At 37.4% G+C, this 18,260-nt stretch overlaps 1 protein-coding gene across 1 annotated transcript; it reads left to right on the forward strand.

Annotated features, from left to right (window-relative positions):
• Nucleotides 1–16,332: 16,332 nt before the first annotated feature.
• Nucleotides 16,333–18,227, forward strand: LOC122010274 (protein JINGUBANG-like). The gene has a single exon (XM_042566754.1). The coding sequence runs from the start codon at nucleotides 16,623–16,625 to the stop codon at nucleotides 17,925–17,927; it is 1,305 nt and encodes a 434-aa protein (XP_042422688.1). The 5' UTR covers nucleotides 16,333–16,622; the 3' UTR covers nucleotides 17,928–18,227.
• The last annotated feature ends 33 nt before the right edge of the window (nucleotides 18,228–18,260 follow it).

Raw genomic sequence — 18,260 nt, forward strand, 5'->3', positions numbered from 1 at the left:
TTGACTTACTTCTTAAGGTGGTTAACTTTCTTAAGTAGCAAGTTAATTTGATCCTAGATTTACTCAATATTTTAAACAAAAATTTAATTATTTTAAGCTTTTAAAATTTTAAAATGCAAATTACCTCATCTAGGTCTTCTAAAATGGAAACAGACTCGTGACTTCTCTTAGACTCAGAATCAGACTCGAACTTGGATTCTTCGTTTCTTGTTATAAGTGCCAAGAGGCCGATTGCTTTGGTTCCTCCACATCTGACTCTTCCGAAGATGATTTGTCCCAAGTAGCCTTGAACATTTTTCTTCTTATTAAAGACTTGAGTTTGCCCTCTTTTAGGTTAGGGCACTCATGTTTGTATTGACACTTTTTGTTGCACTCGTAGCATGTTACTGTAGGACCTTTGGCATGTGAGAGGGAAGGGTGAATCACATGTATTTTTTTAAAAAATATATTTTTCGAACCTTAAAATAAAGTGAGTGCCTAGTGGAAAAATAAACTAAGTATGAAAAGAAAAGAAATATAAATAAAACACAACAATTTACTTGGTTTGGAGGCTTCGGTGTCTCCTACTCCAAGACCCAGGTCCCTTGGACGTATTGATGAGCAATCAATTAAATTCTCTATCGGTAAACTCCCGGTAGAGTAATCAAATACAAAGAGAATATAAGGTAAGTGTAACAACCTACACTTCCTTTAAGCAATAAAGTAAATGACTGGAATTAAGTTACCCAACACGATGATGTAGAAGTTGAAGTGCTCGTGTGTTAGTGTCAGTCTGTCGACAGTGATCAGATGTAGCATAGTAATCGCGTGGTAGTAGTATAACAATATAGAAGTAGTCAGAGCAGTCGAATGATGAAAGAATCATGTATAAGTGTTGTTATCTGAGGATGCTGTTGGAGGCTCCTTTATAGGCATTTTCGGGCTTCTGAATCACCCCTGGGCACCTGGACTGAGGCCTATCTGATCCTGCTTTGTTGCTAAATTATCCATTTTCGGGCACCTGGACGACCTCCAGGCTCCTAGATTGCTGACATGACTATACCTTAGTGAAGCTTTATCCGATAGCCTCTATCCATTCCTGGGCGTTTGGATTAGCTCAGAGCACCTAGACACTAACATGCACCAGCCAATCGGAGCACACCAACTCAATTGTACACTTAGCTAGATTCGGGACCATACTAGCACTTGGACCCATTCTGAGTGCCCAAACCTCCGAGCGCATGGACCCTTCTCGAGCATCTGGAAGTCCTTTTTCTAGCTTTCAATTTCTTGCACGTAGCACAACAAGCATAATATTAAAAAATAAATGCTTTGACAGTATCGGGATTGTCTGATCCTGACTTCAGATTTTGTTGAAATCCTATGTCAGACCAATGTTTACTATTCTCTCAACTGGGAATGCGTCTTCACTGGATCTCTCATTTAGTTTCTTACCTGATCTTGCCTGCCAAACATAAAGTCCTCTAGACCTGTTTAGACTTTCTTTGATCTTGCTTAGTGTTTAATCAACCTGATCAACTAAGACTTTTCTACAACACCAAGTTAACACAATAGATATAAAATATTAAATTAAATCAGTGTTAATAGCTTTCAAGATTCGTTGGTCCGGTCGACCATGCATGATTGAACGAAAACCAACAGGTCACACATGCTTGGAGTTTACTCCTATAAGACTCCTCGTTACCTAGGGTTACCTCCCCCTAGGGTTGTCTAGCTTCACTCACCAAGACTTCCACCACTTAGCTTCACTCACTAGGGTCTGGCTTCACTCACCAGGATTTCCACCACTTAGTTTTACTCACTAGGGCCTAACTTCACTCACTAGGACTTCAACCACTTAGCTTCACTCACTAGGGTCTGCCTTTACTCACTAGGATTTCCACCATCTAGCTTCACTCACTAGGCCTGGCTTCATTTACCAAGACTTCCCCTCGTCTAACCTCTAGTTAGGACTAGTCACTTAGTAGACTTCTCACCAACCTAACTTCCAGTTAGAACTTACTCTTGCCTAACCTCCAGTTAGGACTAGTCACTTAGTAGATTTCTCATCTACCTAACATTCGATTAGAACTTACCCTTGCTAGTCATCTAGTCCTGACTAGAGTTTTCTCTTCCAAATATTAAGTCCTGTTTGGATTAACCCTTAGTTAACCTGACCAAATTTGAGTTCATTATCAAACATCAAAACCCTAGAGGCCGATTGCACCAACAGTTACCTTATATTTTGGTGTATTTGAGGTATTTTGTACTTTCTTCAAATTCCTTTTGCTGAACTTCTTTTTAGTAAACATCTTTCATACCATATTTATCATTTCCTCTTCATTGTTCGAATTTGAGTTTGACTCACTCTCATATTCTTGTTTCAGTCTAGACTTGGACTTAGTCTCCTTACTTTTGTTTTGACCTTCATACAAAGTTATACCTTTTTCAGTTTGACTAAAGTTAGTCTTCTCATATAATTCTAACTCGTAAAATAATTTTCTAATTTAATAAAGGAAAGATCTTTCGAAACCTTATAGGCATCTACCATAGATGTTCACAGTGCATTTCAAGGGAAAGAGTTTAGAGCATACCTTATAATATCCTGATTTTTTAGTTGGTGGCCGATGAGGTAGAGCTCATTGATGATGTCTTTAATTTTGTGTAGTTGAGTCATGGCTTCTCCATACAACATTTTAATATTGAATAACTGATTTAAAAGTAAATTTCCTTTAGTTACCTTTGAGTCATCGGTTCCTTCATGCAATTTGACTAGTCGGTCCTATAATTCTTTGGAGTTGTCGAATGGACCAACTTGATTGAGCTCCTCCTTAGTTAGGCCACATTGGAGTGTGTTCATCATCTTATAGTCGACTTGGGCCTTCATTTTCATTTCAGGATTCCACTTTTTCGAGTCTAGTCGTTCTCTATGTAAGTATCTCAAATAAGTTTTGATATGATTAACCAGGTTAAGTTAAGTCCTGTGGTATTTTGATCCTTGTGTCGTAGTGTGCAGAAACTTAGGAACACAAAAAGTTGAGTGGAATATGCAGTGGGTGAGAAGCATGGCACGGGAATCGAGTCGATGGGTTCAGGTGCATCCAAGAGATAAGAAGCTGCGGAAGAGTACATCGGTGGAGTGAGAAGGGCACGCATAGCACTTTCGAGAGACAAGAAGTCGAAACAGAAGGCTGCTCAAGGAGAAGACTAGAGTTAGGTTCGGATGAGCTCAACTCTGGAAGGCTGGAGAATCACCCCAGCAACCAAAGAAGGAGCAAGCGACCGGAGAAGGAACCAATGGTCGGAGAAGGCACTGGACAATCAACCTGAGGATGACTGCTTCGAGCGCCCGGACAAGATGGTCCGGGCACTCAGACCACCAAGGCACCTCACAGGCACCTCGTCACAGTGTCATTGCTGTGGATCACGTTTGGGTCCACGTCAGCAACTATTCGAGTGCCCAGACATGGTCCAGGCGCTTGGACATGAAAAAAATTCAATCTTGAAGTCATTGTGTGGAGATAAAGTTTACCTCATTGGGGCGCCCGGAGAGAATCTAGGCGCCTAGAATTGCCACCTCAGCAAATGGCTAGTTTTAATCATAGGACTATAAATAGAGCTCTGGTCTTTTTCATTGAGCACAACACTTACTGTAATCGAATTTCTATTCTATTTTTCAAGTTCTGTGCTTTTGTCAAAGGAGTCTGCTAGTTGAGCTTCACTTGCCTTAGATTTTCAATCTCACTGGTTGCAAACCAAGTAAACACTTTTGTCTTGTAGTTATTTTTATGTATTTTAGTTTTGTTTATTAAAAGTGTTTGTATTAACTTTAGTCAAAAGATTCGAAAAGGGTGTTTTTGTAATTTTTGGTAATTCACCCCCTCCCTCTTGGCAATCACACAGGACCAACAATTGGTATCAGAGTAAGAACACTTTAAAAGGACTAACCGCCAATCGAAGTAATGAAATCGACGACCAAACCAAGCCTCAACCCGCCAAAGTTCAACAGAGAGTTCGCACACTGGAAACATTGAATGGAGGCATTTCTAAGAACAGATTTTGAAATTCTTTTAATAATAAAGTATGATTTTATAGTTCCCAAGGATCAACAAGGAGAAGAAAAAGAAGAAATTTTTGGATAAAGAACAAACAAAGTGACTTCGTAGCTAACAATAAAGTGGAATACCACTTGCTAAGTGTATTACTGCCTCAAGAAGTCAACCACATCAGAAGCTATACCTTGGCCAAAGAACTCTGGGAGAAATTCCTAGAGCTCCATGAAGGAACATCCGAAGCAAAGCTTGCTTGATGGGATATTCTTCGGAGTAAGTTAACAAACCTCCGCTTAGAAAAAGGTGAGACGGTGGCTCAACTACACATAAAGATCAAGGAGTTGATCACCAGACTAATCAATCTCAGTGAAACGGTAATCAACCAGGACTCGGTCTGCTATGCACTCAATGTCTTTCCCAGAACTCCAGAGTAAACCTCGATCATAGATGTCTACTACATCTCTAAGGACTTGGAGCTAAGTACCTTAGAAGAACTTTTTTTCAACATTAAAATTACATGAATCTAGATGTGCAAGTACAATAAAGGAGTCAAACCAGAACTTGGCACTGAGAGCCAACAAGAAAGATAAACCCAAGTCAGACACAGACCTTGATGCAGACCAAGAAGCGTTTATGGTAAGAAAATTTTAAAAAAAAAATCTACCGGGTTTAAAGAAATACAGACCAAGAAAAATCCAAGGAGCATGAGAAAGATTCGATTCTACAATTGTTAGAAAGAAGAATACATGAAGGATGACTGCTTGAAGCTCAAGAAGGAGAAAGAAAAAGGGCCAAAGCGAAACAAGTACAAAAATCCCAATGCCACTTGGGATGAAAGTTCGTTATCTGAATCCAAGATAGAAGCCTATATTGGACTAGAACTGATGACTAGTCATGAAGAAGCAAGCAACTCAGAAGCTAGCATCGATGAAGGGGGAGCTACATCTAAAGAAAGCAGCTGTGAAGAAGAAGAATCCAGCTTCAGATCAAATTTGGTAAGTGAGGTATGTCTTCTACCACCTAACTAGTTATATTATGGTATAAAATCAATGCCCAAATCTTTATGTAAGTTTAAAACTAAGAATATAAATTTGGAAATAATTTTAGCTAAAGCATGCCCACTAGAAGAAGTTGATAAAGTTAAAACTAAAAATACAAAATTTAAAGAACAAATAGAAAATTTAAAAAATTCTGCATGTTCAAATTTTGCTACTTCAAATTTAAGAAAATATCAAGGGATAAATTGATATTATAGATTCTATAAAGGTCAAATTAGAAAAGTAACAAGAAAATATATTCCAATAAAATTTTGATTAATACAGTAGGTAGGAAACCTATATTAGGTTCTAAAATCATGCTTAGGTTAAATCTTTATGCATATTTTAATTTTAATTTACTTTAATATTTTCATTACATGCTTAAAATTTTTTAACTTTTTAAAATAAATTGTTTCATATCCTTTCCATTTTAAATTAATTATATCTTAATTTTTTCCATAAAAATTATTTTATTACTTATCCGTAGGAAAATTTTCAAAATTTACCCTTAATGAATTTTCTACGATTTTTTTAGAAAAATTTTAATTTTTAATATTAAAAATTCATAAAAAAATCAATTTTTGGAAATCATTTTTTTGCAGATATAATTTTTATTTTATATATTTAAAAAAAGTTACAAGATTTTTAGAGTTCAAAATCTATTTTTAATTTTTTTTAGAAAATTACATCTCTCTGGATAAAATAATCTATAATTCTGATATCAATCTTGTTTACTCATAAATATTTTATCACAATTCTAGATTATATTTAATAGTATGAAAAAAATTAGAATTTTTTAAATAATAAAAATAATTTTAAAATTATTGTTTCAAAAACTAGTTTTTAAGTCATGAAAATTCAGATTTTTGAAAAATAATTCCCAGAATTTTTCTAAGTGTTAGTCACTATTTATGTATCCCTTAGAATTTTTCTAAATTTATTTCAATATTTACTCCTATTTTTAATATGATTAAAGGGGGAGAAATTAGAGGGGTAAAGTTATGACTTATTTGTAAAATATTAGTTGAACTTAAATTAATTTATTTATGTCAATTTATTCTTGTTAAATAAATTTTTATGTCTATTTTACCCTAACTTTAACTGGGATTGATGCATATTAAAAATATTAAAAAGGGGGAGATTATAAGTACCCCAGGTAAATTTTGATGTAATCAACCAGATTAAATTAGGTCCTTTGGTATTTTGATCTTTATGTCTAAATATGCAGGAACTTAGGAACACAAAAAGTCAAGCGAAAGATATAGTGGATGAGAAGGATGGCATGAGAATCGAGTCAACAGGCTCAAGTGCATCCGAGGGACGAGAAGCTGCGGAAGAGTACATCGGTGGATTGAGAAGGACGCACATGGCGCTTCTGAGGGATGAGAAACTGGAGCGAAAGACTGCTCGAGGGGAAGGCCAGAGTTGGATTCGGGTGAGCTTAACTCTGGAAGGTCAGAGGATCACCCAAGGGGATCAGAGAAGGAGCTAATAATCGAAGAAGGCGTCGGACGATCGACATGAGGCTGACTACTCTAGGCTCCCAGACAAGATGGTCCGAGCGCCCGGACCATCAAGGCACCTCACAAGCGCCTCGTCGTAATGTCATTGTTGTGGATCACCTTCAGGTCCAGGTCAGCAACGATCTAAGAGCCCGGACATGGTCTAGGCGCCCGAACATAAAAACAAAATTCAATCTCGAAGTCATTGCATGAAGATAAAGTTTGCCTCACTGGGGGAGCTCGAAGAGGGTCCAGGCGTCTAGAGTTGCCACATCAGCAAATTGTTAGTTTCGACTAGAGAGCAATAAATAGATCACTGGTCTTCTTCATTGAACACAATACTTACTGTAATCGAATTTCTATTTTGTTCTTCAAGTTCAACACTTTCAACGTCCTATACGAGGCTTCTCCGCCTCCGACTTGTGTTGAAGAAGGAGTCTGCTAGTTGAGCTTCACTTGCCTTGGATTAACAACCTCCTCGGTTGCAAACCAAGTAAACACTTTTGTCTCGTACTTATTTTTATGCATTTTAGTTTCATTTATTAAAAGTGTTTATATTAACATTAGTCGAAAGTTCCAAGAAGGGTATTTTTTTCGTAATTTCAGGCACCCAGAGTCGACCGCATAGGACCAACACTCTATGTTCAGTTGGTGGTGAGTATCCCTTTATGATTGTGAGCCACATATTAATGTTAGATTTGAGGAAGCCTTCCATCCTTTGTTTTCAATAACTGAAGTTTTCTCCATTGAATAATGGAGGACAGACCATACTATATCATTCTAGGTGACACATCGATATTTTTGTGATAAGAGATAAACCAAAAGAAATTTAAAATCTTGGAATTAGTAGTGAAAGATAAAAAAAATAATGCTATTGAAAAAGAAAAGAATTTTTTTTCCAAAAATTAGAAAAGATTTTGAAATGCTCGAAAATATGCTAAGTTATTTGAGAGCAAACCAGTTCTAATACCAAGTGTTGGATCATAGTAGACAAGAAAGGGGGTGAATCTCATTCGTTTGAAATCTTTTCTTTTAAATGTAAATCAAAGTGCAGTGAAAAGAAATAAACGCAAGAACACTGTTCCTTTTTTTACTTGGTTCGCAATCTACTGACTACTACTCCAAGGTCCGCGATCCTTGATCACTTTTGTTTGATAATCCACTAAATATTTGAATCACACAAAAGATGATGAGGATAGCAATAACGATACTATCTCCTTATAGAGTAAATGCAAGCAATAATGTAAATATACCGACAATAATAATGGAAGATGAAGCGTAGATTGTCGGAGAGCCTTCCGGTGTTGTAGTAACAGAAGCTTACACTAGCAGTGAATGAGCATAGTAAGAGATCGAATGAAATGAGTTGTATTCAGCTCGAACGCTGAGGCCTTCTTTTATAAGCATTGTTCAGTTGACTGACCCACCGTTTCGTCGACTGAACCTTTTAGTTGACGGAGCATCCTATCCGTCGATTGAACATTGCGCTTTTCCTTGTTTGCTCTAATCTGATCCTATGATTTTTGTTGTTCAATCAAAAGATTAAGTTTATCCATCGATGAAACCCGTAATTTCCTTTCCAATCTGACTTGTCATTACCATAGTTAGATCCGTTGACTGATCTAAGTTATCCATCGATTAATCTAAGTTTTATCCGTCGACTGATTCAAGTTATCCATCGACTCGACTAATCCTTCAGTAAATTTCAAAATTTTGTTTGTCTACAAAACAAAATTAGCATAGACAATATATAATAATTTAAGTCCTGTAAAATAGAGTTAGATGAATTGATAGTTGGGGCTGTCTTAATATCAACTTAGAAACCTTCTTACTTCTTTAGTTGGATCGGCATCTAAGGTTTACCCTACCAGGACACGACCTCACTGCACTCACTCCAGGAGTTTTCCTCAACTCACCTATCAAACATCGGATCCTCCAGACCTATTTGGACTTTAAATGCTCAGCATCAAATCAACTTACTAGGGCTTCTACTTGATTTAATATCGGGTCCTCCAGACCTATCAAATTCACCTACCAAATGTCAGATCCACTTGACCCATCTAGACTTTTTATCTGGTTTTCATGATCTATTGAGACTTTCCTTTCCTAGTATCAAGTCTAGTTAACTTACTAGGACTTTCCAAGTTGAGCATTTTACACACTTGATCAGTTCATCAAATAATACCAAGACTTAACTTAAATCTTTGACAATGTCAAAAGATAAGTTTAATTCTAGTGCTCCCTGGTCCAACACTATTTACTCATTCAACAAAATTTAGATGTGATGCATGTTGAGAAAATTTTCTTTGATAATATCTTCAACACTGTGATGAATGTGCCTGAAAGAAATAAAGACACTACAAAATTACGTGAGAAATTAAACAACTAGTCAGCAGACCAAAGCTGCATCATGATGAAACAACCAATAAATTTTCAAAGACTTATTAGACATTGGACAAAGATGGTTAGTAAGCTTTATGTAGTTGGTTGAAAAAAAATTAAATTCTCAGATGGGTATGCCTTGAATATAACTCGATGCGTGGATATGAAAAGTTTAATGATGTTTGGAATGAAGAATCATAATTATCATATCTTCATGCAAAGACTTACTCTAATAACTTTCCATGGCCTACTTCCTAATAATATTTGACAAACACTTAATAAATTGAGTCTATTTTTTTTATAGATTTGACATCAAAGTATATTATGACGGTCTTATGTAAGCTGGAGCACATATTTCTACCTTTTTTTTTATTTAATGGAACATCTACCAATACATTTACCTTACGAGGCACGATTAGTTGGTCCTGTGCAGTACAAATGGATATTTCCATTTAAATAATTTTTGAGAAAATTAAATAATAATATTCATAAAAAAAATAAGAGTTGAAGGGTCAATATGTAATGCCTATTTGGTCAAAGAAGCATTTTTTGCTCATATTATTTTGTTGATAATGTCCTCGAAATTCTAATGACACTCAACTGATAGATCCAGAGATGTTTGTGATTTTTAAGTTTTCTAGTAAGCCAATGAGTATATCTATTTCTAGATGGTTAGCTCAACAAGAATACCATACAGGAAGAATATACATACTTCTAAACTGTGATGAGATCAAACTATACATAAAATGAGTTAACTTCTATAATCAATTATTTATCTTGTTATATTTATTGTTATACCAATTGTCTTAAAATTGTCTTCCATGATAGCTTGTACAAATAACAACTTCAACTATAAAATTCATCAATGGGTGCTAGTGAGGTAACTGAAAAGTTAGAGACTGAATTTGTGTTATAGTTTCAAATCTATGTAAGTTAGATAATTTTCCAAAAATTTTCATCCATGTGTATTAATTCTCATCTAATTTTTATCATAACTACATTTATAGGTGGAAGACATTAAAATATCAAATGTGCAAGATGAAAGGATAATGAATCTTATATCAGGACCTCTCCGTAAAATAATGGTGTCCTCATATTACTATGCTAATGACTTCAAATTCCATGTGGCACAACGAGATTCACGCAGATTAACTTATAATTCTAGTATTTGTATTATGGATTTATCGATAATAGTAATCCCGAATTTGATTACTTTGGTAGACTTGAAGAAATCATATAAATTGAAAATCCTGCATTACCTATAAAAAGGTGTGTGTTATTCAAATATTCATGATATGATCCGACTCCAAGAACAGGTACTATAATAGATGCAATCTATAATTTAGTTGTGGTCAATACAAACAAAAGGTGGCAACCCATCTATTGGGATAATGCTTGGTTGTTGTTGTTGTAATGCAAACAAAAGGTTCAAAAATAAGTTTGAACATTTCATTTTCGTAGTACAAGCGGGTCAACTTTTCTATATTGAATACCCTATAAAGAGAAGAAGATCTAGTGAATGATTAATTGTTTGTTGAATGAAGTCTCACTTGACCATAAAAATTTAGAGCACTATCACTGCTCAAAACTATGATGTATTTTAGAATGACGAAGTGGAAAGACCTTATGTTGATTCATAACTTCAATCCACATCCCAATTACTTATAGATATTAATGTCACTTACGAGGAGATAGATGAATGAGAGATGTCTAGTAGTGAGGAGATTATTGAACTAACAGAGTCTAGCGATGAGAACTTAGAAAATGTTAATGTTCATGATTTAGATTGTAATGATAATTAAATATTATCATTATTATTTATCAAGTTATGGTTCCATCTTCTTTTTTTTTTTTTTTTTTGCATATATCATCATGTTAGTAATAGTATTATGATGTATTGTAATGTTATTTTATAGATATTATCATGTCAGACCAGGCAGTCGCATCCCATGGTCAGATTGTGTTGAGGGTTGTTGAGAACTCGTAAGTATTTATATAATTAATAATTTAAATTTATATATGACTTTATTTATAACATATTCATCATACCTTAACTTTTTTTCATGTAGTTTTACTCTGGATGACCATCGGGTAGCGACGTATATTAGCAGAAAATTTAAAGAACGAGTTTGCTCTTCTCGTACTACATGGAGGCAGGTAGACCAGGAGATGAAGGACTTCTATTATTTGGAATTTTGGTAAGTAAATTGAATATGTTTGGTATTGTATCATATATCTATCCTTTTTATACTAATTTGTCAACTTATTATTGTAGAAAAATATACTTGGGAGGCAGGGTAGGAGGCTCAATTTAAAGACACTTAGAATACTTATTGTGCAAAACTGTACAAGAACCTTCTATACAAGTTGAGAAAGAAGAGCACGAGGCCAGCGCATGTATTAGAAGAGATATGGGATGCATAGACTACCATTTGGGCTACAGAAAGGTGGCAATCAAATTCTACAGCCGCTTAATCAAATAGAAATGCAGAGCCCACTGGCCGAACACCGGATCCATGAAGCATATCTCTAGATCTTTATTTATTGTAGAATATGTATTTGGTGAGTTTAATTTAAAGTTATATAAGTAAATTTTAATTTATTATCAAACATGTATAAATTTGATGCTACTTTTTTTATATGCAGGAATGTACTCTACAAAGATAGTCCACTTGTTGGGAGATATTTAACAAAACTCACAAGAAAAAGGATGACAAATGTGTCGATACTCGATCCTAGGCTATATATATAAGAATATTAACTTTATTACATATTGCCATTAACAATGATTAACTTTAGTAATAATGTATCAAATATTAATTATTTAATTTTCTTCACACAGAAGGAAATGACTAATGGAGTGACTCAGACATCTCAACCATCAGTAAAGGGAGGGGAGTCACAGGCTTTATCCACCAAGATGATAAATGACATTTATTATGATATTGTTGGAGGAAGAACAAATAACTCCTCCCTCTACAGCATTGGCTCCCAGGCCAAAGTGGCATATGATCGTTTAAGGACTCCTAGGGGTTGTCCTAGTTCTCCTTCTACTAAGGTGCAGTCATTAAGATAAGAAAATCAAGAACTGAGGGATCAACTAGCAACCGTGGAGTAGAGGCTGGTCTATCGGGAGGTGAGAAATGATGTTGTCTTGGCTGATATGCGAGCAGTCATTACTCAATTTAACATATCACAACATCATTTTGGGGCATAGGAGACTCAAGACCCACGGGACCCTATTAAGTAGCTCATTACGAGGTATGTTCAACTGCAACTTAGTTTTTTTATCACTCATAAAATATGCAAAATATATTTATTCAGTTTTAAGATTATAATATGTATTGAGGATAGAATTTATGCACTTTATTAATGATAATATGTGGTATATAAATACCATTACAAATGAAAAATAGGAAAACACATAAAATAGGAAAACATATAAAATACTAGAAAATAAATAAGTATTTCTTAATAATAATTATTCTCTAATAATTAGGAAATAAGTAAGTATTTCCTAATAATAATTAATTTCCTAATAAATAGGGAATAAATAAGTATTTACTAATAATAATTATTTCCTAATACACCCCTTCAAGATGGTGTCCCAGAAATGACACTAATTTTGCTACAAATAGCAAACAGCCGAGGCCGAGAAAGTAACTTGGCAAGTGCATTAGCTAACTAATCATCAGCAGGAATATGAGTAACTCGTAGTTCGGAGGCCTGCGCCAGATCACGAACAAAGTGATAGTCAATAGCCAAATGCTTCATCCAAGAGTGAAAAATAGGATTAGCTGAAAGATAGGTGACATCCAAATTATCAGTGAAAAGTACAGCATGCGTGATAACTAGAAGAAGCAGGTCTGTCAAAAGTGACTTAATCCATTGGATCTCAGACACCGAAGAGGCAATGACGTGATATTTAGCCTCAGTCGAAGACCACACAATCGTACGTTGTTTGGTAGAATTTTAAGAAATCAGATTAGTACCCAAAAAATAATAAATGCACCCATAGAACACCGATCATCTGGATCTCCTGCCCAGTCTGTATTGGAGAAACCATGAAGAGTAAAAGGTGTATCCACAAGAAGACGAACGCCAACATCCCTAGTACCATTGAGATACTGAAATAGACACTTCGCAGTGCCCCAATGCGTCTATGAAGGAGCATACATAAACTGTGAGAGCTTGTTGACGGCAAAGGAAATATCAAGATGAGTCATATAGAGATGTTGTAAGCTCCCAACCACTTGTCAGAACTTAGTCATATCAAAAAATGAAGACCTATCATGTAAAGTAAGATGAGAGCAGCAGCAATAGGAGTGGAGACTGGCTTGGAGTCAAGTATGTTATGTTTGGAGAGAAGATCAATGACATACTTTTACTGAGACAAGAGAATACCATTTGAGGTTGGGCAAACCTTAACGCCACAGAAGAGGTTAAGAGCTCTAAGATCCTTAATCGCAAATTTTGCATGAAATTTACATACTATGACATCACGAACTTACAGAGCATGTGAGATATTGCAGTAATCTTGACTAAGACAATTCAAGACATGAATGGAGAGTTCATCAAAGTCAATTTTGACATTTATAAGTGCAAGAGCGTCAATATTTCTTTTGATGTCCTGCATATAATCAGTGATAGATTTATTACCCTATTGAAGGATGACAAGATTTTGACAATGAGTCATAATCCTACCACATGAGGGAGTGACGTAGGTTCTCTCCAGTGTCTGTCATGCGTCTCTAGATGAAGTTGATGAAGAAATAAACTACACAAGTGTAGGAGACAACAAACCCATAATAGTGTTGAGGAGAAGTTAATTCTAACGAAGCTAGAGAATATGATTAGGAATTGCCTGAGAAAGCGTGACATCTGTAGGCGTTATCTGCGCAGGTGGGTAGGGACATGAACCATCAACAAAATCCAGTAAGTCATATCCGAATAAAAGATACGTGAACTATAAGTGTCAGACAGAGTAATTGGAGGTGGTGAGTTTCAATGGTGCCTGAGCATTGACATTGAGAGCCACAAGGACGGAAGGTGAATCAGGAGTATTTGTGAGAGATAGCCGGCGAGTGATGTCATCGGCGATTGCCATTGTAGAAGGCGACCGGTAGGTATTGTGGAGAAAAGAAAAAAATGATTGTTGTTAAGTTTAGCGCTCTGATACCATGTTGACGATAGAATTCATGCACTTTATTAATGATAATATGTGGTATATAAATACCATTACAAGTGAAAAATAGGAAAACATATAAAATAGGAAAATATATAAAATAGGAAAACATATAAAATACTAGAAAATAAATAAGTATTTCCTAATTATAATTATTCACTCATAATTAGGAAACAAATAAGTATTTTCTAATAATAATTATTCCCTAATAACTATTAAACAAGTAAGTATTTACTAATAATAATTATTTCCTAATACTATTCTCATCTTTAATTGCATTATATTTTCTAAGGAATAAATCACTATTGATATATTCTATATATCTGGTTTTAGTGTATTATTTCCATTGTTAATTTTTGAATCAATTTGTCTGGCATGATTTGATAATAATCTATTATATTTTACTTTTTACAGGATTGGATAGTACTAGCTCATAGGAGTATATTTGAATGTTTTTGTAGTAGATTATGGACATGATTTGTATATCTTTGAATTTGTCTATCATTATTTGATTTGGATAGTTTGTTGTGGATATTTGCAATAGTTTATATGAACTTGGATAGTTGATTGTGAATATTTGTATCACAATTTATTTATAAATGTAATGAGTTTGTGAATGTATTGTTGATTTGATTATTTGTGTATGGATTGTAATGAATCTGTGAATGTATAGTTGATTGGATTAGTTGTTTGTGTATAGATTGTGAAGGTTTGTGTATAGTGTAATGCAAGGCGAGCAGGGTTTGTATTGATTTTGTGATCGTTCGTATTGATTTAAAAAAAAATATAAACAAGGTAATTGTACATTTGAAAAAGAATTTGTGAAATTTTTTGAAGATTTGCGATGGAATTAAAGTTTCTGTTGCTAGTTAGCGATAGAAACCTTAATTCCATTGCTAATTATCGTAATAGGAACAGTATTTTTTTATGATAATTAGCAACGAAATCGACAATATAAATGTAAATTTTGTCGCTAATTTTAGTCACGAAATGTAACTTTCGTCGCTAATTAGCATAACGGAAACAATTTTTATCAACTAATTAGCGACAAAAGCATAAATTCCATGGCTATTATTAGCGACGGAAACATAAATTCCGTCGCTATGTTTCCATCGCTACAATTAGCGATAGAAATTACGTTTCCATCATTAATCATAGCCACAAAATTATCTTCCGTCATAAATTTGCGACAGAATTTAAATTTCGTCATCCAAACCGGCTACGACCCAATATCTTGCAACTAACATATTTCTGTCGTAATTCTGTCACTATAATCGAATAACGATGAAATAGTGACAGTCTGACAGACATACCTATCGTTAAAAGCAATTTTTTTGTGGTGAAGGACGACAACTGACTTCACAAGATCAACTTCGCTCTAATACCAACTAACGCATCGGATAACTATCAAATTTGTTAATTCGCACATGAATACAGGAAGTGACTTCTAATCTTTGTTGATTTGAAAGAAGAATATATATTAGGACAAAAGAAAACTCATTGTTCTCATAAGGAATGACGGCTAGAAATAATATATCCCAAAATTATCTCAAAACATTAAATATGACGCTTATATAGACATAATACTATAATTGTAAGATAAAAATATCAAAAATAATTTAAATACCTAAAATATAAAAATTATTAAAAATAGTAAAAAAAATATTCAAAAGTTATGAAAAAGACCTAAATGGTATTTTTTGGGGTCCGCAATTTAACCGACTCTCCTATAATAATATAGATATTTAAATTTTACACATCTAAATTCTGAGTTAAAAGTTATGATTTATAAAAGATTACTCTATCGAATTCGTATAGTCATGGAAAAGGGAGAAGAGCAACTAATTGACATCATCACCGACGACGACGTGGGCATCTCTGAGGCCGCCGTCTTCATATTTAGTGATTAGTTCAACTCCGGTGGCCATTACTCGCGTGCTTTTTGTTTATTTTGTGTAATTATCTATGTTTATTATCAAATTTATTATAGGAGCATACGTATTATAAAAAATAATTAATGTATGTGATCATAAATTGATATTACAAGACAAATGTAACTCTAAGTTAATCTAACTAATCGGACAAATCAAGAAAACGCCATTTTGTTTTAAACATGATTAGGAGTAGGACTGGTTTTAAGGACCACAGGAGACGAGACGAGGCGAGGCGAGGCGAGTAGGGAGATGTTTCCTTTCATCATCAATGCTTTCCAAGTTGGGTCCGAACCATCGATTCACACGCGGATTGTGAGCCAAATCGGTCCAGGAATAAAACTTTGACCCGGCCGAATCTCGAACCGGTTCGGTTGACCGAGTGAGACATTGGTTTACATAACGAAGCCGACGGAGGGGGAGACATCGCTGAGCTGCGGCCGCGCGCATTCGCCGGGAGCCAGAGCGTCACGCTCCGCCGCCACCTCTCGTCCGATAACCTCCTCCTCGATTTACCTCGAATCGGTGACCTGCAATCGTCAGAACAGCGATTGATGAGGGAGAACGGAGGCAGCAGCAGAAACGGCAACATGCAGTTCTCCGATCCCCTGATGCGGCCGTCGGCCGACGACGAGGAGTTCCTGCGCCAAAGCAGCTCATCTACCACGGCCAGCTCCTCTGGAGAGTACCCCATGGCCATGAGTGGCGAGAGCTCTCCTTTCGTCATGTCCCCCTGGCACCAGTCGGCGTTGGACAACCCCCTGGACCTCGCCGGAGCCACCCCCCGCAATGGCCTCATCACCTCCCTCGTCCGCGAGGAGGGACACATCTACTCCCTCGCCGCAGTGGGCGACGTCCTCTACACCGGCTCCGACAGCAAGAACATCCGCGTGTGGAAGAACCAGAAGGACTTCGCCGGGTTCAAGTCCAGCAGCGGCCTCGTTAAGTCCATCGTCGTCGCCGCTGACCGCATCTTTACTGGACACCAGGACGGCAAGATCCGGGTTTGGCGTGTGTCCCCTAAGAATCCGACCGTTCACAAGAGGATCGGGAATCTACCACGCCTCAAGGACGTCCTCCGGAGCTCGCTGAAGCCTTCTAATTACATCGAAGTCCGGCGCCACCGCAGCGCCCTCTGGATCCGCCACTCCGACGCCATATCCTGCCTCAGCCTCGACGAGAAACAGGGCCTGCTCTACTCCGGCTCCTGGGACAAGACCTTCAAGGTCTGGCGCATCGCCGACTCCCGGTGCCTCGAGTCCGTCATCGCCCACGACGACGCCGTCAACTCCGTGGTCGCTGCCTTCGGCGGGCTCGTCTTCACCGGCTCCGCCGACGGCACCGTCAAAGTGTGGCGACGGGAGCTTCTGGCGAAGACCACCAAGCACTCGCCAGTGCGGACGCTACTGAAGCAGGAGTGCGCGGTGACGGCGCTGGCCGTCAGCCCCGCAGCGCCCCTGGTCTACTGCGGCTCCTCCGACGGGTTCGTCAACTTCTGGGAGGGGGAGGCGCAGCTGGCGCACGGCGGAGTGCTCGGCGGCCACAAGATGGCGGTGCTCTGTCTCGTGGCTGCCGGGAGCCTCCTCCTGAGCGGCTCCGCCGACAAGAACATCTGCGTGTGGCGGCGGGACGGCGGGGTGCACTGCTGCCTCTCGGTGCTCAGCGGCCACACAGGTCCAGTAAAGTGCCTGGCGATCGTGGCCGACGGCGAGGAAGAAGAGGTCGGAGGCGGAGGCGCGGCCAGGAGCTGGATCGCGTACAGTGGCAGTCTGGATAAGTCAGTGAAGGTGTGGCGGGTGTCGGAACAACCCCCGGATGCGTTGCTGAGAGCGCCGATGAACGTGCCGGCGGACCCCTAGGCTGTACAGCGGGGGCGTCGATAGGATGCCGCAATCGTGGCGCGTCCCGCCACCAACAGTTGGTGGCTTAATTAAGATCATTAATTCTCGGTGTCATTTCCAGCGGGAATTTTCAGCAAAGCTTAAGCTAATTAACATCAATCACAGCGATGGATGGTGGAGCGACGAGGGAGACGAGGCTACGACAACTCGACCCTGCGACTCGAACAGCATGTTTTGGATTCCTTTCGGATTTTTCTATAAGCATGTTGGAGGCATTTACAAAATTAATGCACATTGTGAACTTGTTCGTACAGCTCAGATTTGACATGGTTAGGCTCAATGTTCAGCAAC

This window comes from Zingiber officinale, chromosome 8A (genome assembly GCF_018446385.1).
Source record: "Zingiber officinale cultivar Zhangliang chromosome 8A, Zo_v1.1, whole genome shotgun sequence".
Taxonomy (NCBI): Eukaryota; Viridiplantae; Streptophyta; class Magnoliopsida; order Zingiberales; family Zingiberaceae; genus Zingiber; species Zingiber officinale.

Bases quoted from the DNA above. Each gene is read 5' to 3' on its own strand.
- LOC122010274 (XM_042566754.1), top strand. From the start codon at position 16,623: ATGAGGGAGAACGGAGGCAGCAGCAGAAACGGCAACATGCAGTTCTCC.